Source organism: Panulirus ornatus, chromosome 6, assembly GCF_036320965.1.
Source record: "Panulirus ornatus isolate Po-2019 chromosome 6, ASM3632096v1, whole genome shotgun sequence".
In the NCBI taxonomy this organism is placed as follows: Eukaryota; Metazoa; Arthropoda; class Malacostraca; order Decapoda; family Palinuridae; genus Panulirus; species Panulirus ornatus.
Window position 1 is genome coordinate 13,022,731 of NC_092229.1, and position 25,163 is coordinate 13,047,893.

The 25,163-nt window shown below is 46.1% G+C and overlaps 1 protein-coding gene across 5 annotated transcripts in view; it reads right to left on the reverse strand.

Annotated features, from left to right (window-relative positions):
- The window catches only part of Nrx-1 (Neurexin 1), a 363,755-nt gene that overhangs the window by 60,369 nt on the left and 278,223 nt on the right, over nucleotides 1–25,163 (reverse strand). For all 5 annotated transcript variants that reach the window (XM_071662517.1, XM_071662514.1, XM_071662515.1 and 2 more), the window contains exons 3-6: nucleotides 24,184–24,333; nucleotides 18,086–18,246; nucleotides 5,982–6,008; nucleotides 4,296–4,454 (exon numbers count right to left, since the gene is read on the reverse strand). In XM_071662517.1, coding sequence (XP_071518618.1) covers nucleotides 4,296–4,454; nucleotides 5,982–6,008; nucleotides 18,086–18,246; nucleotides 24,184–24,333 — 497 coding nt within the window. The remainder of the gene's footprint in view (nucleotides 1–4,295; nucleotides 4,455–5,981; nucleotides 6,009–18,085; nucleotides 18,247–24,183; nucleotides 24,334–25,163) is intronic.

The window sequence follows — 25,163 nt, forward strand, 5'->3', positions numbered from 1 at the left end:
GAAATTACACCAATCAATTGGCACGCTCATTAGAGTCCCGGTAATAAAACTTGTATGTTATGGCTGGAAATGATAGACGCAAGAGAGAGAGAGAGAGAGAGAGAGAGAGAGAGAGAGAGAGAGAGAGAGAGAGAGAGAGAGAGAGAGAGAGAGAGAATGATAAGCCACACGTCATTCTAAAAAAAAAAAAAGGGTTAATCTCACTATGTAAACCTCCAGTCAAGACTGTAAACTAATAATGTGGAAATGGAGGTATCGCGAGGCTCTGAAGGAACGGTGGGAAGCAAATTCTTCTCAGAAAGTCTGCTTGGGGAAGTGCTTGAGGCCAACTGGCTTCATAGTGGAGAATTCCTTCAGTCGCTTGACCAGAAAAATGGTCCGAGATGGGGAGGCCAGGTGGAACTTGTGCATAAAGAACGACGTTTTGTTGGAGAAGTATTGTATAGTTGCTCCTCCTCCTCCTGCAGGAGGGAGGGAGGGAGAGGAGCTAGGAGGAGGAGAGGAGTGTCTATGAGGATTAAAGAAGAGAAGAGTGCCCATAAGGAGTGCCAATGAGGAAGGAGGAGGAGGAGGAGAGGCGTGCCCATGACGAAGGAGAAGGAGGAGGAGGAGGAGGGGAATGCCCAGGAGAAAGGAGAAGGAGAAGGAGAAAGAAGAGGAGGAGGAAGAGGAGGAGGAGGAGGAGAGGGGTGGCCATGAGGAAGGAGGAGGAGGAGGAGAGGAGTGCCCATGAGGAGAAGGAGGGAAGGACTGCCCATGAGGAAGGAAGAGGAGGAGGAGGAGGAGAGGAGTGCCAAGGAGATAGGAGGAAGGAGGGAAGAGCCTAGAGAGAGCAAAGAATATGAAGAACGAAAGAGAAAAGAAGGAAAAGGGGATAATGAGGAGGACAAGTATGAGAGGAAGAAGAGGGGCCGAGGACAGGGCATAGCGAAGAGGATGACAACGAGGAAACCCGCCAGTAACGACGGAGACACAGAAACAGACAGACACAGAGGGAGGGAGGGGCAGGTTGAGGAAGGGAAGGAAAACGGGAGACAAGAGGCCAAAGCCACAGGGGAATGAGAAATAGGCCAACATCGGTACAAAGAAACACACATCCAATATTCCCGGTGTGACGCGCCGTAAGGTGGTAGTCATCTATTTCAGGCCGGGGATATTTTTCCTGTCCAGGGAGGAAGGGAGGAAGGGAGGGACAGTGGGTGGGATATATTATGGATATCCCACGGGAGATGGCCGGTGGGCAGGTATGGGGAAGGGGGGTAAAGAGGAAGGGGGTTAAGGGAGGAAGGGAGGAGAGGATGGGTAGGTAGGGGGGTAAAGGTAACACATATATGAGAAAACCTTAAAGGGAAACAGATTTCAAATTCCCCCCCATGTTTATGCCACGTCTTTACGAGAACGAGGGGGATATATATATATATATATATATATATATATATATATATATATATATATATATATATATATATATGCGTTTTTTATACCGTTATCATACGGGTCCCGTCAATGTGGCACTAGGCAAATGGGATGCGCTCCCTTCTCATGGGGAAACGAAACGTGTGTGAAATCGACCTTGAAATAAAGTCAGTTTATAGTGAGCTTGGGTCAGTTACGACCTGGCCCCATATCTCATAAATGACCCTTCGATAAACCAAAAAAAAAACAAAAAAAACAAACACGTCCCATAACTAAATCCAGCTTCTTCTTGTATAACAAACACATCCATCGAACACAAAACCCGTACGAAGATACTGCACATACGGTGACCCGGAATAAACGTGAATACATCAAGGCGAATTTCCTACGTAAATCATGGTGAATTTCGTCTTACGGTCGTCCGTGTGGAGGATCTGTCGGGTTAACCCCTTTCAGTGCTATAAGGTACGACCCTTGAGCACGAGAGTACGACCCTGGACGTAGCTAGGACGCCATATATATATATATATATATATATATATATATATATATATATATATATATATATATATATATATATATATATATATATACGTATATATCTAATTTTCCAAAAGAAGGAACAGAGAAGGGGGCCAGGTGAGGATATTCCCTTAAAGGCCCAGTTCTCTGTTCTTAACGCTACCTCGCTAACGCGGGAAATGGCGAATAGTTTGAAAGAAAAAGAAATATATATATATATATATATATATATATATATATATATATATATATATATATATATATATATATATATATATATACAGTAATGGATGTGGTATAGGAGTTACAGCTTATGCAGGATCTCGCAGAGAATCATCCATTCAAAGTTTGTGTGATGTCAGATGAGCTGGGGATCCACGGACATGGAGCCGGGGCGGGAATACCCCCACACCGGGTGGTGGTGAGGGAGGAGAGAGGAGGAGGGGAAGCTTGGCTTGACTTGTTAACTGTGAAGTGGTACATGGGAGAGGCCCCTTCCCCATGCACACTCGGCCCTCTGCATGAGACAGTCATCCCCACGTACTACGTCAGAATACAAGGAAAACCGACATCAAACACCCCCATTCCGCTTTCATAGAGCCTCTCTCTCTCTCTCTCTCTCTCTCTCTCTCTCTCTCTCTCTCTCTATCTATCTATCTATCTATCTATCTATCTATCTATCTCTCTATCTATCTCTCTCTCTCTCTCTTCCTCACTTCTCTCCCTCCCTCGTAATGCCTCCTCCTCCTTCTGCTGTGAGAGGACTAAGGGAAGAGTATGGATGGATGGATGGAGAGGAGGGCAGGGTGGGGAGGGAGGATCAGGAGGTTGCAAATACACCACGAGCCTTAGAAGGGTGTGGGAGTGGGCTCATGGTGGTGGGTTCAGGGTGGTGGGTTCAGGTTGATGGGTTCAGCCTGAGGGGTTCAAGGTGGTGGGTTCATGGTGATGGGTTCAGGATGGTGGGTTCAGGATGTTGGGTTCAGAATGATGGGTTCATGGTGGTGGGTTCAGTGTGGTGGGTGCAATGAAGTGGGTCCAGGGTGGTGGGTTCAGACGAACCAAGGCTCAGCTTCAGAAGACGTGGCCAAAGATAGACGGGCGAGTTCCTACCAGGTCCTGGGGTTGTGGGAAGGTTCCTACCAGGTCCTGGGGTTGTGGGAAGGTTCCTACCAGGTCTTGGGGTTGTGGTAGGGTTCCTACCAGGTCCTGGGGTTGTGGGAGGGTTCCTACCAGGTCCTGGGGTTGTGTGAGGGCCCCTAACAGGTCCTGGGGTTGTGGTAGGGTTTCTACCAGGTCCTGGGGTTGTGGTAGGGTTCCTACCAGGTCCTGGGGTTGTGGGAGGGTTCCTACCAGGTCCTGGGGTTGTGGTAGGGTTCCTACCAGGTCCTGGGGTTGTGGGAGGGTTCCTACCAGGTCCTGGGGTTGTGGGAGGGTTCCTATCAGGTCTTGGGGTTGTGGGAGGGTTCCTACCAGGTCCTGGGGTTGTGAGAGGGTTCCTACCAGGTCTTGGGGTTGTGGGAGCGTCCCTACGAGGGGGTGGGGGTGTTCCTCCTACAGGACATATAACATGATCCACGTAGCACTAATACTCACGGTCCTTTACGTTAAAGGGACTATCAATATAAAGCTAAAGATAACAAAAATAACCAAATAAATAATAGCCCCCCAGAAAAAAATATGAGAGAGAGTAAAGCGAGTATTATAATTACACAAGAACAGAACAGAACTGAAGAAACTCCAAACCTACTGGCGACCTTTTAGTGTCATCATGAGGCGACCTACTCAGTATTAGTTGCAATATATATGAGAAAAAAAATTATTGCCTCACGTCAGATGCTAAATATATCACTCAATGAGGAGGAAAATATTTGTCATAAAGACTAGATTTGTTTATGTTCCAAAAAGTCTCACCAGTGAGGTAGTGGCGAGGAGTCGTGAGTCACCAGTGGGGTGGTGGCGAGGACTCGCGAGTCACCAGTGAGGTAGTGGCGAGGAGTCGCGAGTCACCAGTGGGGTAGTGGCGAGGACTCGCGAGTCATCAGTGGGGTGGTGGCGAGGACTCGCGAGTCACCAGTGGGGTGGTGGCGAGGACTCGCGAGTCACCAGTGGGGTAGTGGCGAGGAGTCGCGAGTCACCAGTGGGGTAGTGGCGAGGACTCGCGACTCACTCACCAGTGATGTGACGACAACGACGACTCGTGACTCACTCACCAGTGATGTGACGACAACGACGACTCGCGACTCACTCACCAGTGATGTGACGACAACGACGACTCGTGACTCACCAGTGATGTGACGACAACGACGACTCGTGACTCACCAGTGATGTGACGACAACGACGACTCGCGACTCACCTTTCTCATGCACCCGATGAAGTTCGACCTGGTCTCAGCGCCGGGGAGGAGGGCTGGGACGTCGGCGCCGCCCAGGTGAAGCCGAGAGGAACTGAGCTGGGAGAAGGGACCGGCTGTGGTCCCCTTCTTGGAGTAGAGACCATCCACGGACACGGACAGCTGTGGCGAGAGAAGACCCCACTATTAGTCAGGCCTGGTGGCACCCCCCTACCACTCCTACATCAACGCGTACTTCACATTGGTAATGTATATAGTTTATATCAATATACACATAATGACTTTTATATATATATGCATACATTTGAATTCGTACTTATATACATATAGATACACACACACACACACACATACACACACACACACACACACACACACACACACACACACACACACACACACACTCAGGCACGTATACACACTGATGAACACATTATACATACACGTAAATGGAGGCACACGAATATATATATGTATATGTATGTACTTACACACACACACACACACACACACACACACACACACACACACACACACACACACACACACTAACGTTATATCCCACAGAAAGAAGACAATGTATCCTATTAGTCCAGATGAGTCTAAACACCAAAGTTCATCTCGTGGGTCCCAGCTATTAATGACCGAACACCCCCACAAGGGCAACGGAGGGGGCAAAAAAAAAAAAAATATGAAATTTATACCCGTGTTCTGTACACACAATATTTGACCAAGATCAAAAGCACGAGCAAACAAGGTGAGATGATTGGAACCTTACATTCATCACAATGCTTTGTTATCAACGTATTGTTATCATGTGGTATTTTGATTCTCTTTTAATCAGGTGAAAATTTTTGGTATATATTAAGGATTTATATATATATATATATATATACCTTCTGGTATAACCAGAGATGTATTTGATCCCTGATGGCAAGGCGTTCATCTGCTCATATACTACCAAACTACCACCATGAACACAACTACTTCTACCACCATTAGGTTACAATCCCAACCAACATTAAACTACAAGTACTACCAATATCACTCTCTGTATTGTTCCAGCTACTCGATCGCTAACTACACCCACTACAACCACCATTACCATGCCTACTACAGCAAGCATTATGCCAGTGACCCTCCACAGCTTCACTCCTAACCTCTACTAAACAGTAATAACCAATTGCACTGAGAGCAGATGACACGGCCGACCGCCGGTATAAGCGACAGCGTTAACGGGGACAGTAGAAGGTTAATGTGAGAGCTTAAAAAAAAAACTGCTGAGCCGAATTACATTTTCTGGTCCAGTTAAATTCCATTTCTTTTTTCTTCTTTTTTTTTTTACCAGACAGCCTAGTCGTGGGCTAACCAGGCCTCCTGTTGTCTGTCATTCTCATGCAAACTCATGCCAACTCTCAGAGGTGAACACAGATAGTCATACTCTCTCTCTCTCTCTCTCTCTCTCTCTCTCTCTCTCTCTCTCTCTCTCTCTCTCTCTCTCTCTCCTCACATGGCAGCAATGGATGTCTTTTAAAAGCCGCTCTCTTCTCTGCCTCTTCTATCAAGTCAACCACATGAGCACAATGGTTCGAACTCCCCCTTTCCTAGAGGTCGTACCATCGCGCTCAAGGGGGTTAGAAACTTGATCCCCCCCCTATCATATATACGCTGAAGGGAAGCGATACTCACCGTACAGAAGCTGGTGTGGCCATTGATCTGTGTGAAGATAAAGATAAGCGTCAGTTGGTACATTAGAGGTTAAAATACTACAGAAACAATATTGCGATAGGTATGAGTTCAGTAGAAGACTCTATTACCTAGCATATAGCACATTTTTACCCCCACTAGGAGCATAATCATCCCACACAAAAAAAATGAAGACATAAATCATGACGGAGAATTAAATTTGTATATATATATATATATATATATATATATATATATATATATATATATATATATATATATATATATATATCGTGCATAGAAATCTTCACACTAACTAGGAAAAAATAAAATAAAATGCCTTTGTAAATAAGCAATGGGATTTATACCCCCGTCCCCCCCCCCCCCATTTTCGTTTTGTGTTTAATGTCAAAGTATTTTCACCCCAGATACTGGGCGCTCAAAAAAAATCCCCCCTGAATATTCCAGCCAAGCCTGGCGCTTAGCCGGGCCCATCCCATCCCACGTCCCGCGGCCTGGTGTGGGACAGATGGCCTCCTCCCCCATCCCATTCCACGTCCTACGGTTGGTGTGGGACAGACAGACTGGCGTCCCCCCCCATCCCATTCCACGTCCCACGGCTGGTGTGGGACAGACTGGCGCCCCCCATCCCATTCCACGTCCTACGGCTAGTGTGGGACAGATAGACAGATAGGATTCTTAAGGTAGTCCTGTGACTATCCTCGCTACAGTCCATTAGTAACATCTCACCGTGCACTACTATCCCGTCCATCCATTTAAGAAAACACTTTCACAAAAAAATAATATTTTCATTCCAGTAAAAGTATAAAGTATTTTCCCTATGGAAAAAGTACTCTTTTCTATTCCAGCTACACCGATTTACGAAGAATCTTTCGCAAAAAAAAGTTATGTTTTCTTTCTAAACAGATCTATATATAAAATTTCTTTCACCAAAAGTATAATTTTCTTTATAAAATACAATGATGTCTAAATGGTCTTACACACACACACACACACACACACACACACACACACACAGGTAGCAAGTAGGAATATGGACATGTGTATATATGTATATGTCTGTATATATATATGTATGTATACGTGGAAATGTATAGGTATGTATATGTGCGTGTGTGGGCGTTTATGCATATGCATGTGTATGTGGGTGGGTTACGCCATTCTTTCGTCTGCTTCCTTGCGCTACCTCCCTAACGCGGGAGACGGCGATGAAGTATAATAAAAAAAGAATATATATATAAATATATTATATATATAATATATATATATATATATAATGAACTGTACGTCTAGCGCTGGTAGGGAAGTTCTGTCCGAGAACATGCATTTGCGATGATAAATATGTTAATGAATCGCAGCTGTTACACGTGAGCGATTATACAGCTTAATACCTCGTACAAACATATGTAAATGAGATTAAAAAGTATATATATATATATATATATACATATATATATATATAATATATATATATATATATATATATATATAATAATGAACTGTAGTATGGCGCTGGTTGGGCAAAAACTGATTCTGTCCGAAGGGAACATGGTCATTTGCGATTTGGATAAATATGTTAATGAATTCTCGCAGGGGTGTTACACAATGTGAGGGCGATTATTACAGGGTTTAATAATTCCTTTTGGTGGTACAAATACATATGTAAATGAGGATTAAAAAAAGTAATTATATATATATAAATATATATATAAATATATATATATATCATAATAATTTATATATATATATAAATATTTATAAATATATTATATGTTGACTTTTTGAACCCCTTTATGAAAGAACATTATATAGCAAAAATTAACGAAATGTTCAGGAGGAGGTCCGAAGACTTTTGATAAAAATATATAAAGGATCAGATGAACCAAAGTGAACAAAAATTCAACTCTACGACAAAAATCTAAACAAAACAAAAAAATCCCCGGAATATTAATCAGCGAATTAAATCATGGAGAAAAATATGGAAACAAGAACATATGACAAAGAAAACGTGACATGTTAAAGAGAGAGAGAGAAAACAACAACAAAAAAAAAAAACCCAAGCCGATAACAGTTAACTAAATTCCCCCTTGAAAATAAAAGACCCAAAGAAAACGAGGGATTCACAATCTGGCCGAGTGGCATTAATCATGTCAATGTTTTCATTTCCTGGAAGTGAAGTGAAGAACGGGAGACATATATAGCCTTATACTGCCTCCCTCCCTCCTCCTGCCACACGACACGCCAGAACAATCTTAGCCTTCCACATCGTCTGATTTTTAATATATATATATATATATATATATATATATATATATATATATATATATATATATATATATATATATATATATAAATCTCTTCCTTAATAAGTACTTTAATATCTTTTCAATAAGTGCGAGACTGAGAGACATTACGAGTGTATAAGAGTCTCTTAGTCACACACACACACACACACATACACACCACACACACACACACACACACACACACGCGCGCGTATCTAGCCACTTAATGTAGTGAGGTACCCATAGACCGGGGTATCAGGTCGTAATATTGGTCGTAATCTCCCCTCCTCGCACCTGGCCGCCTTACCTGCTCAATCAACCGTCATGTCTAATCACATGCGTGGACTCGCTCCCTCCTTACGCCTGACCCTAACCCTCCTATCCCTCCATACACGCCCCTTCCCTCCCTCCTCTACACCTATCCTAGGTGACGCCATCACTTGCCCCCTTCCCACACTCACCCAGTCTCCCACCCAGTCTCCTCCCTCCTCCTACTTCCTCCCCCGTACGCCCACCCAATCACCCTCTCTCTCTCTCTCTCTCTCTCTCTCTCTCTCTCTCTCTCTCTCTCTCTCTCTCTCTCTCTCTCTCCACCTCCCTTTTCCATGAAAGTTAAATATGTCGTCTGTTGCCTCGCTTTTCATCTCTCTCTCTCTCTCTCTCTCTCTCTCTCTCTCTCTCTCTCTCTCTCTCTCTCTCTCTCTCTCTCACACACACACACACACACACACACACACACACACACACACATAAATATACAGTTGAATTCGCCCTCACGCATGCGTTTTATACACCAGGGCAACCATATACATATTCATGGTTTAACTTGACAGTTGGGTCGAAAGCGGTCCGTCTTACAGGCTTAGCAACTTCGAAACTTGACCCGCTTGCCCCGAAATTGGTTCACTTTCCCTCTTCTATAGGTTTTTGCTCCCGAGAGCTGGCTGCTCGTGTGCCCCCCACCACTAGCTAGACCATACAATAATCAGGAAGCTGCTGCGTCACGTGACTACTGTGTGGCCGTTGGCAACTCAAGGGTAGGCCGCTTTGATAACTGTTTCTTTCCCTACACTTCAAAAATTTGGAGTTTTCTACCCCTCTCATGTCTTTCCCAATGACTACGACCTGACATTCTTTAACAGACAGGTTTTTCACTTCCTACAAAATTCGTAAATTCTTCCTCTTGTCTCTTCTCTTTCCCTTTCATTAACCTCTCAATATTCCAATTAAGGCTTGGCCTTGAAGTGGACTCTTGTCCATGACTGGAGCCTCCAACGTAAGAAGATAAAAAAAATGTGCTTCTAGCAGTTATCAGAGACGAGGGAGGGTTTGGTTGACCGAGCCTCACACCAGGCCATACGCCACACCCTTACACATGGGGGGGAGATGAAAAGGACAGAATCCTTCAGCATTCTCTGGATATCCGAGACCAGATAATCAACGCTTAACATATCATTAATCTCGTCAGTAAAGATGACCCTCCTTTGGCTAGCAAAGCTTCAGGGGTTTTCTGTGGAACGACGTGGAGCACACGTCCATTGAGACACTACTACTCCACCACGGGCCTGGTCTCTCTCTCTCTCTCTCTCTCTCTCTCTCTCTCTCTCTCTCTCTCTCTCTCTCTCTCTCTCTCTCTGGGTAGAGGGTGTCAGAGGCAAGGTTCCTGGAACCGTAGGATCTTTTGAATCACAAATCGTTAGGTCAGGTGCTGTAAACAACAGCTCCTTGGACCAGGACCCTTCCCTTGCTCAAAGCCCTTTAATTCCCTTGAGCAAGACGGGAAGAACCCTTGAGGGTTCAACGGTTCGACCCTTGGGGGGGTATGACAGCCCTTAGGGAGGAACAGGTCAAAGGCCAGGAGATGTCGCGCGTGAGGCTCCTGGGTTGGAGGATGGTCCGAGTTTTGTCTGGTCTGCAGTAACGAGTCTGGCGTTAATGGGAGGTGGTCATACACGAAGACCACGATGCCTGGGGAAGACAGTAAGAACCTGGGAGTGGGAGTGAAGACATCCAGGAGGCGGGTAAGGAACATTGAAAGTCAGTTTTACGATTCTGAAGGAAAGAAAAATGACACCCGTAACACACACACACACACACACACACACACACACACACACACACACACACACACACACACGATCAAAATACATATAGAGCTCGGGAAATAAGATGGGGCGTACAGCCTAAATATAGTACGAGAAAAAAAGGGGGCCAAAATACGATTCTTGCGGAAAAAAAAGGACGGGAAAAATATTGACAGGAGCCAGACTGCAGTTGACAGGCCGGGGCTGACAGAGTCTACGTCAGAACATGCATCGCTGATCAGCGCTAAAAATAATATTTCATATATATATATATACCCATTAAGGAATTCTCCCTATCACAAGGGAATATGATTAATTCCCTCTTCGTACATTTCGGGGATAGATTTCCACACCCGTGGGGGCCCCTCGTTGTCTTGTGTGGTCACTATGCATGCGTTACGGGGAAGGAGTTCAACACTCATGTTGCCCCCGTCTCTTAACCTCGTATATATGTACCGTGTCTTTACCCACCCACCCACACACACCCACACACACACCCACACATACCACGAAGACAAAAAACGCACAAACAAAGCCGCACAGACATTAAAAAACACACAGCCCCTCCCCCGCTCCGACAGGGACATAACAACCTTCACAAATAATATGGAAACAATGTATTTGCCTCAGCGGGCCACACAGTGGGTGGCGTATAAGAGGATTAAGGGACTAGCGAGTGCAAAGCCTTCCGGGTAAGTCCCGGGGCTGAGGACCTGTTAACCAAGTCCAGATGAAAGATTTACGGGTTTAATGAAATAATCTTAGCTCCCTGGGTCGACGATAGATCAAGTGACACCGCACACACACACACACACACACACACACACTCTCCTAGGGCGAAAAAGGGGAGAGTGGAGGGGCGGTGGACACAGGCAGTGTGGGTAGAGAGAGGAGAGAGAGAGAGAGAGAGAGAGAGAGAGAGAGAGAGAGAGAGAGAGAGAGAGAGAGAACGCCCCCGACAGGGAGTGGGTAAAAGAGATGGATACACCAGGTGGTGCTTCGCTACGTAGCACAATACCCTCCACCTCTTGTTCCTGGTGATAGGATACAACAAGCAGAGGAGGGACAGATGTGTAGCCCTGGTCGGTGAGCGTCCAGTCCTTCTGAGGAACCCAGGTCTCGACTTAGAGACTCAAATGCCCGAGTGTGGCCCAGACAACCCGGCCAAGAAGGACTCCTCCCGCAGCCCGACCCGACCCTCCCTCCCGCGTCCCACAGGCTGAAGAAGAAGGAGAAGAAGAAGAAGAAGAAGAAGAAGAGGAAGAAGAAGAAGAAGAAGAAGAAGACCCCCCCTAACAACCCACTCCCCCCCCCCCTCACCCAGCCAAGCACCTCGACAGCTGACGTAACATCCTCTTTCCGAGGCCTCAACCACCCATCTACCTTACAACCCCCTACCGCAAACTACTAAACTCTTCTCTCTCTCTCTCTCTCTCTCTCTCTCTCTCTCTCTCTCTCTCTCTCTCTCTCTCCCTCTCTTCTTTTTAAGGTTATATCCCGCTATAAACATTCCGACACGGGAATAAAGATTGATAGTGTCCGCCATCAGTCTCAATCAAGTACTTCCGCTCTACTCTCGCAGCATCACAGGACGGAGGAGGAGGGAGGAGAAGGTGTCTGGAAACACCCTACCTCTTTCCTTCTTGCTCTCTCGCCAACATTCCCCTATCTCCCTCCCCTAACGACACTCCAAGAAGTTTCCTTTCCTCCACCGTTCTGTTCTTTCTCCAACAACATCACTATGTTTCGCCTCTCTCCCTCCCCCAACAACACTCCAAGTTTCGTTTCCTCCACCGTTCTCTTCGTCCTCCAACAACATCCTATGTTTCGCCTCTTCTATCGATACACTAAGTTTCACCCCTTTTTTTTCCCCCTCTCTCCATACCATACTCCCTTAGCTCTCTCCCGTGTCCTTCCCTCCTCGCAAAGAGTCATTCCCTAAATTCCTCCCTCTCTACCCTTCCCCATCTTTCCTGCATCCTTATCTCCATTCACCCTTCCACTTCTCGTATTTACTGACCTTTCCATTCTTTTCACCTTATCCCCGCCTCCTTTCCCCATCTCCCTCCTTTATTCCTTTCCCACCCTCACTCTCCTCCTCCCTCCCCTAACCAACACCAGCCGCCCCAGCTTAATCTCCTAAGTGGTAGTGGCCGGGACTGTAAGCTTAAATTTTTTTTCACCTTCTCTTAATTAACTACGTGTAACAGATAGAGGGACTTTGTTCCTGTGATGCCACCCAACCCCCACGCCACAACCCCTCCACCCTCTCACATACATACAAAAAAAAAAGACACAAGGACAGCCTTGACTTGAGTGCGTACCTGCTGGTGCCTCGGCTCAGTCTGCACTCGAAGTGCAAAGGCTGACGATTACGTATGGTGAGATAGAGGAAACACCACAGCTGGGGCTGACAGTACGAAGAAGGTATGTTGCATGTGCAGGACTAGTACGCTCGTGTATGGCATGAGGGAGAAGTGTGTGTGTGTCTGTGTGTGTAAAGTAACACAGCCAGGGTGCTCACGTGAGTGGTGTGAGGGCAAGGCTTGAGGGAGGGGGGGGCGCGCGCTACATACTTTATCTGGGCGAGTCTTGCAGCGTAAAGTACGAGCTAAACTTGATTAGACTGGGGGGGAAAAGTAGAGCGGGCCGACTTAATTGCTTATCTATGGTAAGGACGTATATATACAAAGGCGGGAAGATTGGAATGTACGTTAGTGGAATGTATGCCAAAGTGACAAACTGTTTAAGTTAGCAGAGCACAGGGGGGGTTAACTCTCTCTCTCTCTCTCTCTCTCTCTCTCTCTCTCTCTCTCTCTCTCTCTCTCTCTCTCTCTCTCTCTCTCAAAGGGAGTTTAGAATTAGATCAATCATTTTCTACGATCTTGACAATCTACCTCAAGGGAGAGCATGCACAGCGACACTCTTACATACCACCCACTAAAAGAGCTAACCCAGGGTGTCCAGGGCTCTGTGCTTTCCAGGGCGCAGCCAGGACACGTGAGATCTTCCAGGAGGGCCCCCTGGAACTCCAGGCTTCGATTAACCCGGAATGTCAGCTTATGGCCCGGGCCCGCGCTGCTCTACAACGCGAGGGCCTGGCGTGCATGATGACCCCAGGGGACATGCACGGGGCGCGCACGGGTGCAGGCGAAACACCGCTGGTACAGGGTTAATGACGTCACAGGTGCCCCCTCCCTCCCCCGGGGGGTACGTACAGCGGATGAAGGTAAACAACCCAGGAGGAGAGGGAACGGGGCCACAGGTGTAAACTGAACAGGAGACGGATGTCGGCGATAGATGGGACAACAGGTGGTAGTAGTAGTAGTAGTAGTAGTGGTAGTAGTAGTAGTAGTAGTAGTAGTAATAGTAGTAGTAGTAGTAGTAGTAGTAGTAGTGGTAGTACCAGTAGTAGTAGTAGTAGAAGTAGTAGTAGTAGCAGAAATAGTAGTAGTGGTAGTAGTAGTAGCAGTAGAAGTAGCAGTAGTAGTAGTAGTAGAAGTAGTAGTAGTAGTAGTAGTAGTAGCACTTGTAGTAGTAGTAGCAGTAGTAGTAGTAGTAGCAGTAGTAGTAGAAGTAGTAGTAATAGTAGTGTTAGTAGCAGTAGTATTAGTGCACTATTACCAGCATGATGAATGACCTATCATGTCATCATCAGCGGGGTCATCCACAGAACACTGGTTAATACGACACGTTTTTGACCTTAGGAAGGACGAAACTCTCTCACAGGTTTACGAGTTAAAGGTCACGGTGAGGGGTCAGCCGAGGTGAATTTCTCTCTCTCTCTCTCTCTCTCTCTCTCTCTCTCTCTCTCTCTCTCTCTCTCTCTCTCTCCATTTCCTAGGAGGGAGGAGGAGGGGCGAGGAGGTTTCCCCTCCCCCGAGACGAGCCTCAGAGGAGCGAAGACTGCAATAAATTTCTCCTACTTTGATAAGAAGCTTTGCATTTCCATGTGACTGGCTGGTGATTCGATATATATATATATATATATATATATATATATATATATATATATATATATATATATATATATATATATATATATATCTTTTCTTTTCTTTCAAACTATTCGCCATTTCCCGCATTAGCGAGGTAGCTTTAAGAACAGAGGATTGGGCCTTTGAGGGAATATTCTCACTTGGCCCCCTTCTCTGTCCTTCTTTTGGAAAATTAAAAAAAAAACGAGAGGGGAGGATTTCCAGCCCCACACTCCCTCCCCTTTTAGTCGACTTCTACGCCACGCAGGGAATACGTGGGAAGTATTCTTTCTCCCCTATCCCCAGGGATATATATATATATATATATATATATATATATATATATATATATATATATATATATATATATATATATATATATATATAATATATATATATATATATATATATATATATATATATATACATATGTGTGTGTGTGTGTGTGTGTGTGTGTGTGTGTGTGTGTGTGTGTGTGTGTGTGTGTCTCGCATCATATGTCGAGAAGAGTAATGTGGCTTAGGTTTACCACTGACCCGGTACTGCCCTAATTATTGCCAGACAATTAAGAGTTAGCCGGGTAATTACTGCTGGGAAATTAAGAGTTAGCCGGGTAATCATTGCTGGGAAATTAAGAGTCAGCTGGGTAATTAGCGGCCGGCCAAGCAATGTGTTTATGTTGGTTAAGATATTGAGTCTGCGTGGCGTTAAGATAATGGGGTTTAGGGTGGATTAATGGGGAGTTACGAAGGGGTACGATGCTGAATAAACACTGGGTCTGTGTTGGGGGAAGATAGTGGATTAATGAGGGTGGCTATGTTAGGAAAAGATAGTGGATTAATAAGGGTGGCTATGTTGGGAAAGATAATGGATTAATGAGGGTGGCTATGTTGGGGAAAGATAGTGGATTAGTAAGGGTGGCTATGTTAGGAAAGATAATGGATTAATGAGGGTGGCTATGTTGGGAAAGATAATGGATTAATGAGGGTGGCTATGTTGAGAAAGATTGTGGATTAGTGAGGGTGGCTATGTTGGGAAAGATAATGGATTAATGAGGGTGGCTATGTTGGGAAAGATTGTGGATTAATAAGGGTGGCTATGTTAGGAAAGATAATGGATTAATGAGGGTGGCTATGTTGAGAAAGATTGTGGATTAGTGAGGGTGGCTATGTTGGGGAAAGATAGTGGATTAGTAAGGGTGGCTATGTTGGGAAAGATAATGGATTAATGAGGGTGGCTATATTAGGGTAAGATTGTGGATTAGTGAGGGTGGCTATGTTGGGAAAGATAATGGATTAATGAGGGTGGCTATATTAGGGTATGATATTGGATTAGTGAGGGTGGCTATGATGGGAAAGATAGTGGATTAATAAGGGGTCATGTTGGAGGGGAGAGTTCATTACTGGGGGGCGGGGTTATGCTGGAGAAGATAGAGAATTCACGGCTGGTTTATACTGGGGGCGATGGTGAATTGTGGAGGGAACACGTTGGAGAAAGACAGTCAGGTGGTGTTTGTGATGAGAAAGATAAGGGATTTTATGTTGCGGTAAGACAGTAATTCTTTTTTTCCCAAGTCATTCATTCTTTATGATCATACTGAGTTTTACATTTAATGTACTAGGTTTATCAGAGATGGGGGGGACAGTAATATTAGTTGGGGTGTGAGTTTGACGAGAGAAAATCTGGAGAGAGTCAAGCGTTTTAAATAACTGGGAGTGGACATGGCAGCGAATGGAACTATGGAATCGGAAGTGAGTCGTCAGGTGGGTGAGGGGGCGAAGGTTCTGGGAGCACTGAAGAATGTGTGGAGAGAGAGATTGTTTTGTGAGAGTGTGAAAGTGGTTATTCTTCAAAGTATAACAGGCCCAACATTGTCATATGGATGCGAAACATGGGCTATACATAAGACTGTGGGGAGGAAGGTGGGTGTGATGGAAATGAACTGGTTGAGGACTTAAATGTGATGCGAGGTGGTTTGACCAAGTAATGAATGGGTAAGAGATAGGTGTGGTCATAAAAAGAGTGGATGAGAGAGGTTTAGTGTGCGTACTGAAATGGCTTGGACATACGGAAAGGAGTAAGGAAAGGTTGATAGAAGGAAGAAGTGAAAAAGATTTTGAGCAATTGGGGGCTGAACATGCAGGAGAGTGAAAGGCATGCACGGGATATAGTGAATTGGAACGATTAGTACATAGGGGGGTTGACGTGCTGTCAATAGGCTGAACCAGTGAATGTAAAGCGTCCGGGGTAAACCACAGAAAGGTTGTGGATGGTTTCGGTGCCTTACACATGACTGCTACAGCATGGATATGAAAGTACATTCACTCAACACAATACAATAACTTGAGTAAGGGGAATTCGGTGAGTGAGTGAGTCACTTGTACTCATGACAAGGACCTGTTGGCTTCGAGGACGAGGGCCAGCTGAGGAGTAATACGACCACAGCCCCTGGTACCTGGTACCTCGCCTGATACAACAGGTAAGACAGACTACGTACAGTCAACAAGCCTCAGGAATCTGGCTCATCCGCAAACTGTCTACGTTCCGTCACTTCGCCATCGGACTGGATAAACGGACAGAAGAACACGAGACGGATGAGTTGAACACCGGACGGATGAGATGAACACTGGACGGATGAATTGAACACCGGACGGATGAACTGAACACTGGACGGATGAGCTGAACACCGGACGGATGAGCTGAACACCGGACGAATGAACTGAACACCGGACGGACGAGTTGAACACCGGACGGATGAGTTGAACACGCGGGGGGCGGGCGGGCGACGCAATCACGGGAGTTCGCTGCCGTCACAGAGAACTGCTATCAATCATCTATCCTAAAACCATTTCGGTCTTCAATACAGTTGGAGCAATATATATATATATATATATATATATATATATATATATATATATATATATATATATTGACCTGGCATTTATTTTCTCCCCTCCTCTCACTCCTTCTCCACTCTTTCGTTTCCCCCACGTCTCCTCGTCCTCTCGTCTCTCTCGTCTCTCTCTCTCTCTCTCTCTCTCTCTCTCTCTCTCTCTCTCTCTCTCTCTAATCCTCATGCCCCCCTGGTCCTCACGCACCTCTGGCAGTAATCCTTCCCCCAATCCTTCCATTCTATACAAGTGCACCACCACCATCCACCCTCCCTCCTCTCATCCTCCCCTCCCTTCAAGCCAGAGGCAACACACTCTCTCTCCCTCCTACAACACCTCTCACTCCAAGGCCTTTTCCCCCCCCCCCCACTCTCCTTCGCTTCCCTCCCCTACTCTTTTCTCTCAAAGATCCCCTCTCTCTCCCCCCCTATTCAAGCCCCTCTCACAGCAGCTGCCTTGGTTCGCCAACAAGAACGTTTCCTCGTTAAGAATAAAGATAGTAAAGATAACTTCACCCACATCGGACTCTCTCTCTCTCTCTCTCTCTCTCTCTCTCTCTCTCTCTCTTTCTATCCATCTACCTATCTATCTATATATATATATATATATATATATATATATATATATATATATATATATATATATATATATATATATATACATATATGTATCTATGTATATATATATATATATATATATATATATATATATATATATATATATATATATATATATATAAATATATATATATATATATATATATATATATATATATATATATATATATATATATATATATATATCTTCTCACTGGCACGCCCTAGCCCTTCGTCCCCCAGCAGTACTCACCTCCTTGACGGTCCTGTGCACGCTGACGGTGTGCCACTGGTTGTCGTCGAAGCGGACGTTGTCGGGTCTGACCGTGACCTTCAGGGGGTCACCGCCCATGTCAAGGGTCACCAGGACGCCGCCCTCCCGCAGCGCGATGTTGACGTAGTCCTTGCCGTCACCTGCGACGTAAAGGGAAGGAAGGTGGAGCGTTGAGTTAGTCAGTGTGTGGGTGTGAGCGGTTCTCTCTCTCTCTCTCTCTCTCTCTCTCTCTCTCTCTCTCTCTCTCTCTCTCTCTCTCTCTCTCTCTCTCTCTCTCTCTCTCAACACTCTGAAGCTATTCCTTTCTTCTCTCTCTCTCTCTCTCTCTCTCTCTCTCTCTCTCTCTCTCTCTCTCTCTCTCTCTCTCTCTCTCGCTCTCTCTCTCAACACTCTGAAGCTATTCCTTTCTTCTCTCTCTCTCTCTCTCTCTCTCTCTCTCTCTCTCTCTCTCTCTCTCTCTCTCTATCTATCTATCTCTCTATCTCTATCTCTCTCTCTCTCCACTCAGTAACCTTATCATTCCTTCTATCACAAGTGACAATGAACGAAGCTTTTGGGGCTTCTTATTAAAAAAAAAAGCTCAGGGAGGCGGGACGACCTTTGCCTGCACCTGGCCATTACAGCTGCAGTAACGTCGCTCCCCCTCCACTCCTCAGACGCAGCAGTGTTTTCCCCCGACTTCTTTACGTGTGTGTGTGTGTGTGTGTGTGTGTGTGTGTGTGTGTGTGTGTGTGATTAAATTCCTGATGAGATTTGGCGACTATGTTAGCCACCCCTCCTTTGTCCTCCTTCCCCAATACCACTTCTTCCCCTCTCCCTTCGTTTTGCCCCTTCCCATCACCGCCACCCTCCTCCTCCTCCTCCTCTTCCCCTCCCTCTCCCTTGATGACCTGCCTGAGCCTAATCAATTATTGTAATCACTCAGCACAGAGACGCGGCTCTGTCAGCCGCTATGTGGGGCAGCATCCCAGATGATGCCCCAGAAGGCCGCCTGCCCAGAGACCTGTGTGTGTGTGTGTGTGTGTGTGTGTGTGTGTGTGTGTGTGTGTGTCCTGTTATGCCATCGGGTCCACAACACAATGGACAAGAACTTCAAGTAACAAGACAAAAGGTTAACGACTCAGTTTTTTATTGAAAATCTGTTTGATCTCTCTCTCTTTCTCTCTCTGTTATTTTTCTTTCTCTCTACTGGTGGGCTTCGTTTCCCCGATATGTACAGCCAGAGGGCTGTGGTTGGGGTGTGTGTGTGTGCGTGTGTGGGGAGAGGGAGGAAGGGAGGAGGTGGGGTGAGGGGGGAGACTGTACACAGGGTGGTAGGGTAGGAGATAGTGGGGAGGGTGTGTTTGACGGGTGTGGGGTGTAGGGGGAGAAGGCAATGGTGGAGCTACGTTTTTCTCCGACGTTCCTCACTCAGCTCTGATCGTAAACCATACAACACCAGCGGCAACACACGGACGTTCCGCCTTATTCCACTGCATCCAAGACTCGGCTAAGGAAAGACGGAAGTGTACGGTTCCTGGAAAGGACCATTCTAGGTAAGACAGGCCCCGCGGAACGAAGAGGCGGAGGGGGTCGGTGTGGCGGAGCGAGCCAGGCAGCTCCAGCAGGGCCTGGGAGGAGAAAGACGGGGAGCACCATGGCCAGCCGTGGTGGGCAAGACGTGCAGGGGATGAGACAACATAAGCAGGCCGGGACTTGCACGGATACGGCCGGTTTAGATCAGGATTTACCGGCTTGTTGCGACGAGTCAGCAGGAGGCGGAGGGAGGAACCTCCCAAGGCTACAGGTAGAGGTGGTTGTCTTATGCCTGGACGACCGACCCTCACCTCAACAGCATGTGTGAAACTGGATGGAAACTTCTTTTTTTTTTCCAATCGATACATTCCGATGAAACTGCCATGGCAGTGTGTCCATTCCTCTACCCTGACTCGGAACGTTATTTCTTTCATCTTTATCCCCGCCGACAGTTGAGGGAGAGAGAGGTGCCTCCCGCTCTCCTATCCTAATTTCTTTCACTCCCTAAGCCCATGAATAAGATAACCTCGCTAGGAACCCTCAGGTCCCTGGTCATTTGGCCGTCCCATGTAGAGTCCCTGTGTCTTATCAGCAGCCATGCTGGTGTGTCCAAAACTAACTTATATCACGACTTCTCTCAAAACAGAAGTTCCCGCGTCATGTACGTGTACTTAATTCTGCTTCTCCCGGGGTACACTGGGAGAAGTGAGGGTTGTCTCAGCGAGACTTAGCAAGGGAGGAAATACGGTCGCCCGAAGAAAATGACTCGGCCATGAGGGAGTCGTTGTGGTACCTAGTCAGGATGTGAAGTTCTCTGGTCTGGTCTGGGACGTCTACTCGACAGGGCTGAGTTTCCCTTGCCTGCCCTGTGGCTGGGCTTTGCACACGTCGTGCTCACCGCGAGAGAGAGAGAGAGAGAGAGAGAGAGAGAGAGAGAGAGAGAGAGAGAGAGAGAGAGAGAGAGAGAGAGATATTAGCGACGGAAGACCTCAAAGACGGCGATGACGCATTAAACAAGTAGAAGGCCCACTTCAAATACATCCCCACGCCCATAAATTCTGTCCCCATATCCCCCGCTCTCTCTCTCTCTCTCTCTCTCTCTCTCTCTCTCTCTCTCTCTCTCTCTCTCTCTTGAGCCGAAGATTTCACTTCAATTAAGGCAGTAATCAAGTATCGGCCACTAATTTCGCCACTAGAGGCAAGACGCGTGAGCTTCCGCCGGCCCGCCATTACACGTCAGTGATAGCGAGTTGGTCAAGTGTGGCATTTTCACACGGGTCGTGTACACATGGGTACGACGTGACACTCTGACCTTGACCTCCGGTGCCAGCTGTGACCAGGTCAAGTGACGACTACGTCTTACGATGACCGCGTCAAGTGATGACAGCAGCTTCAAGTGACGACTATGCCTTACGATGACTGCGTCAAGTGATGACTGCGTCAAGGGATGACTGCGTCGAGGGATGACTGCGTCAGGTGATGACTGCGTCATGTGAATACTGCGTCAAGTGATGACTGCGTCAAGTGATGCCTACGTCAAGTGATGGCTGCGTCTAGTGATGACTGCGTCTAGTGATGACTGCGTCAAGTGATGGCTGCGTCAAGGAATGACTGCGTCAAGTGATGGCTGCGTCAAGTGATGACCGTGTGAAGCGATGACCACGTCAAGTGAAGACTGCGTCAAGTGATGACCGTGTAAAGCGATGACCATGTCAAATGATGACCGTGTGAAGCGATGACCACGTCAAGTCAAGACTGCAAGTGATGACCAAGGCGTTATAACGGCCTTAGGTCATCACTGGCAAAGTAATAACCGCGTCAAGTGATAACCCCCAAAAAAACCCATTGATGACCGCGTTCGGTGATGACCCATCAGCAGCGGAAACCTCCCTTGAGAACACGTCACGCACCGCGGCTCTAACTATACCTGAAGTTTTAGAATGGCTTCACAGGTTTCTGTAATTTCCCAATTACCGAGATAATTTGGGAATAGTTCGTGAGGGACCAGAGCTTCGTAGGGCCAAGATTACCGGAATCATTCTTCTGTGCTTAGTCTCCGGCTGGCTTATTGGTACATCCTTACGCATCTAATGATAGTTACCCTCCCCTGCCATTAAGGTAGGGGTCTGGAGAGCTGTTGGGGCTTGAGGAGGAAGGGTGAGAGGGAGGGATATGAGGAAGAGGAGTTAGGGCTGGATGGGTCTAATGGATGAGGTAGCTTAGGATGGGGTAGCTAGGTGATGGGATGAGTTGAGGATGAGGAAACTAGGAATGGGAGGACTGAATATGGATGAGCTAGGAGGAATGGCGGCGGAGGAGCAGTAGGATGACTTGAGGTGTGAGTATAGTAGGGATGAAGGGGGAAAAAAAATATGCATGAGAAACTATAAGATCATGAACTCATCTCATGACGGAGGCTTGTATGATCAAGCACACGATGAACGCCCTCCAACCTAACCTAGAGCCCAAAGTGGTCCGCTAGTGGGACATTTTCTCCATTACCCTGATGGAGTGGGTCACCGTGCGCAGCTACAAAGCATGCCATTAGTGATATCCACTGACCGAACCTAACCTCACTGCGCTCTGAGATGACCCCTCGCGACCCCCGCCCCGCTTTCCTTGCTCAAAAAAAAAAAAAAAAATATATGATTTCCAACTTCCATTCCTGCAGTGACCTCACATGACCCGACCCACAGCTCGGGGCGTCAATATACCGTGTTCTTGCCCCGAGAAAGGGTCACCGCCGTTTCAAATTCTGGCGAGCGGTTATTACTGACACAACGAAGGCAAAAGCTACACTGAAAATTTATCGAAACAATAAAAACAATACTACTACTACTACTACTACTACTACTACCTACTACCACTAATAATAATAATAATAATGATAATAATAATAATAAAAATAATAATAGTAATAATGATGATATAGTAACAATAACAATAATAACAGCCACTGCTGGGAGAAAGGAGGGTAAGACTACTGCGCATGTGCAGCCCCGCCCTTCCATGCCCGAGGCGGGTCCGCCAGCATGAATCGAACAATACACATAATTATTTCCAGCATTTGATGCTTTCCTGAATAACACACACACACACCGACGGTTTAAGTGAAGGCTGATATCTAGGTGATATTAACGTTTACCATCCAGCCGTACATCAGCTGCCACTGTTATAAGGCGACAAAAAACCCACTGTAATTAGAAGAGGGAGGAGAGGGACTATACATATATATATATATCCTCTGGCACGAAGAATTCAAACGCGCTGACCGTTGGGATGATCCGTATCAACACTAGGGAATCTCATCAAAAGAATGGACAATATGATGATAGAACCCCGAGGAACAGAGGAGGATAACCCGTAAACAAGTGACGTCAGGGAAACCTGTGACGTTACCTACGATTGACGTCACTGTCATAGACAATGATACCGAATCTACGTATTGGGTCTCGAATTTCGAGACTACGGCTAAACGATATATATATATATATATATATATATATATATATATATATATATATATATATATATATATATAATATATTATATATATATATATATATATATATATATATATATATATATATATAAAATATATATATATATATATATATATATATATTTTTTTTTTTTTTCTTTTTTCTTTTAAACTATTCGCCATTTCCCGCGTTAGCGAGGTAGCGTTAGGAACAGAGGACTGGGCCTTTTTTGGAATATCCTCACCTGGCCCCCTCTGTTCCTTCTTTTGGAAGAAAAAAAAAAAACTATTCGCCATTTCCCGCGTTAGCGAGGTAGCGTTAAGAACAGAGGACTGGGCCTTTTTTGGAATATCCTCACCTGGTCCCCTTCTCTGTTCCTTCTTTCGGAAAATTAAAAAAAAAACGAGAGGGGAGGATTTCCAGCCCCCCGCTCCCTCCCCTTTTAGTCGCCTTCTACGACACGCAGGGAATACGTGGGAAGTATTCTTAATCCCCTATCCCCAGGGATAATATATATATATATATATATATATATATATATATATATATATATATATATATATATATATATATATATTATTAATTTTGAAGAGAAAATATGAAGAAACTTGCCATGAACTGCGTATCGAACGCTTGAATATATTATTTTTTTTTCTTCTTAAGAATCGGCAGAAATAAGAAGGGCGGGTGGCGCAAAAACGTTAATTCAATTTCACCTTCCCGAGGTTAAACTGTTCTAAATATGATTTCGACATTAGAAAATTTCCATAAAGGGCTGGGGAGTTTCCAGGAGGAGGAGGAGGAGGAGGAGGTTGCACTCACCGGAGAAGAAGAGGACGCCAGCTGGGTGTCTGGTCTTGAAGGAGAAGGAGAGCTGCAGGAGGAGGAGGAGGAGGAGGTTGCACTCACCGGAGAAGAAGAGGACGCCAGCTGGGTGTCTGGTCTTGAAGGAGAAGGAGAGCTGCAGGAGGAGGAGGAGGAGGAGGTTGCACTCACCGGAGAAGAAGAGGACGCCAGCTGGGTGTCTGGTCTTGAAGGAGAAGGAGAGCTGCAGGAGGAGGAGGAGGAGGTTGCACTCACCGGAGAAGAAGAGGACGCCAGCTGGGTGTCTGGTCTTGAAGGAGAAGGAGAGCTGGTCGTTCTGGGACGCCAGCGGCTGTCCCCCGGTTCTTCGCAAGTCCCACCACACGTACTCCCGGCCGCGGAACGTGATCTCCTCCACCTGACGTTCTGTACGCGGGGAGAGAGAGAGAGGGAGAGGAACGGGTTAGTGCACTGCGTAATGGGAGGGTGGGTATGTGTACAGGGGCGGAGAGTGAGTTGTCTGGTGATGGGAAGGGAAGGGGAGAGGAGAGGGGGGTTGAATATGATGTTCCCCCTTCCTCCTGGCATGTTAGGTGTTTACAGTGTAAGGGAGATCCTTCGTTAGTCAAGGGGGAAGGGAGGAGGAAGAGGAGGAGGAGCAGGAAAGGGGCGTGATTTGTTGATTGTATGGGGGGGGAGTGAGGGGGGAAGTTTGATTTCATGGGTGGAGTAAGTTCTTTTATGGAGGGGGAAGGTTGGGTTTACCATCAGGGGAACTTTATGGACTGCCCAGATGGTGGCTATGGTATCTCTGAGGAGAATTGTTTGCACCTTAGAGGGGGAAGAGTTTGTGTTTCTGGAGGGGTAAGTGAGTGAGTCGTCTGGTTACTGGGAGGGTGAAGGGCATTTGTTTACCATTCAGGTGGTAGACTGACCCCCCATTCCCCTCACTCTGGTGACGATGCAAGAATCAACTGCTCGTACAGTCACGAGAGGAGGCGATGGTGATGTGTTATGGTTGTGGTGGTGGTGATGGTGGAGGTGTGTGTGTGTGTGTGTGTGTGTGTGTGTGTGTGTGTGTGTGTGTACTGATGTATGCCCATGTACGTGCGAGCTGGATACCTTCAATGGAGTGACATGTACATATATGAAAATAAATACACCATAGTAATCAACAATGTAATATGAAACCAATATGGTAACATGTAAAGAATGGCATAGGAAAAAATAGCATCATATACATCCCCTCCAGTATA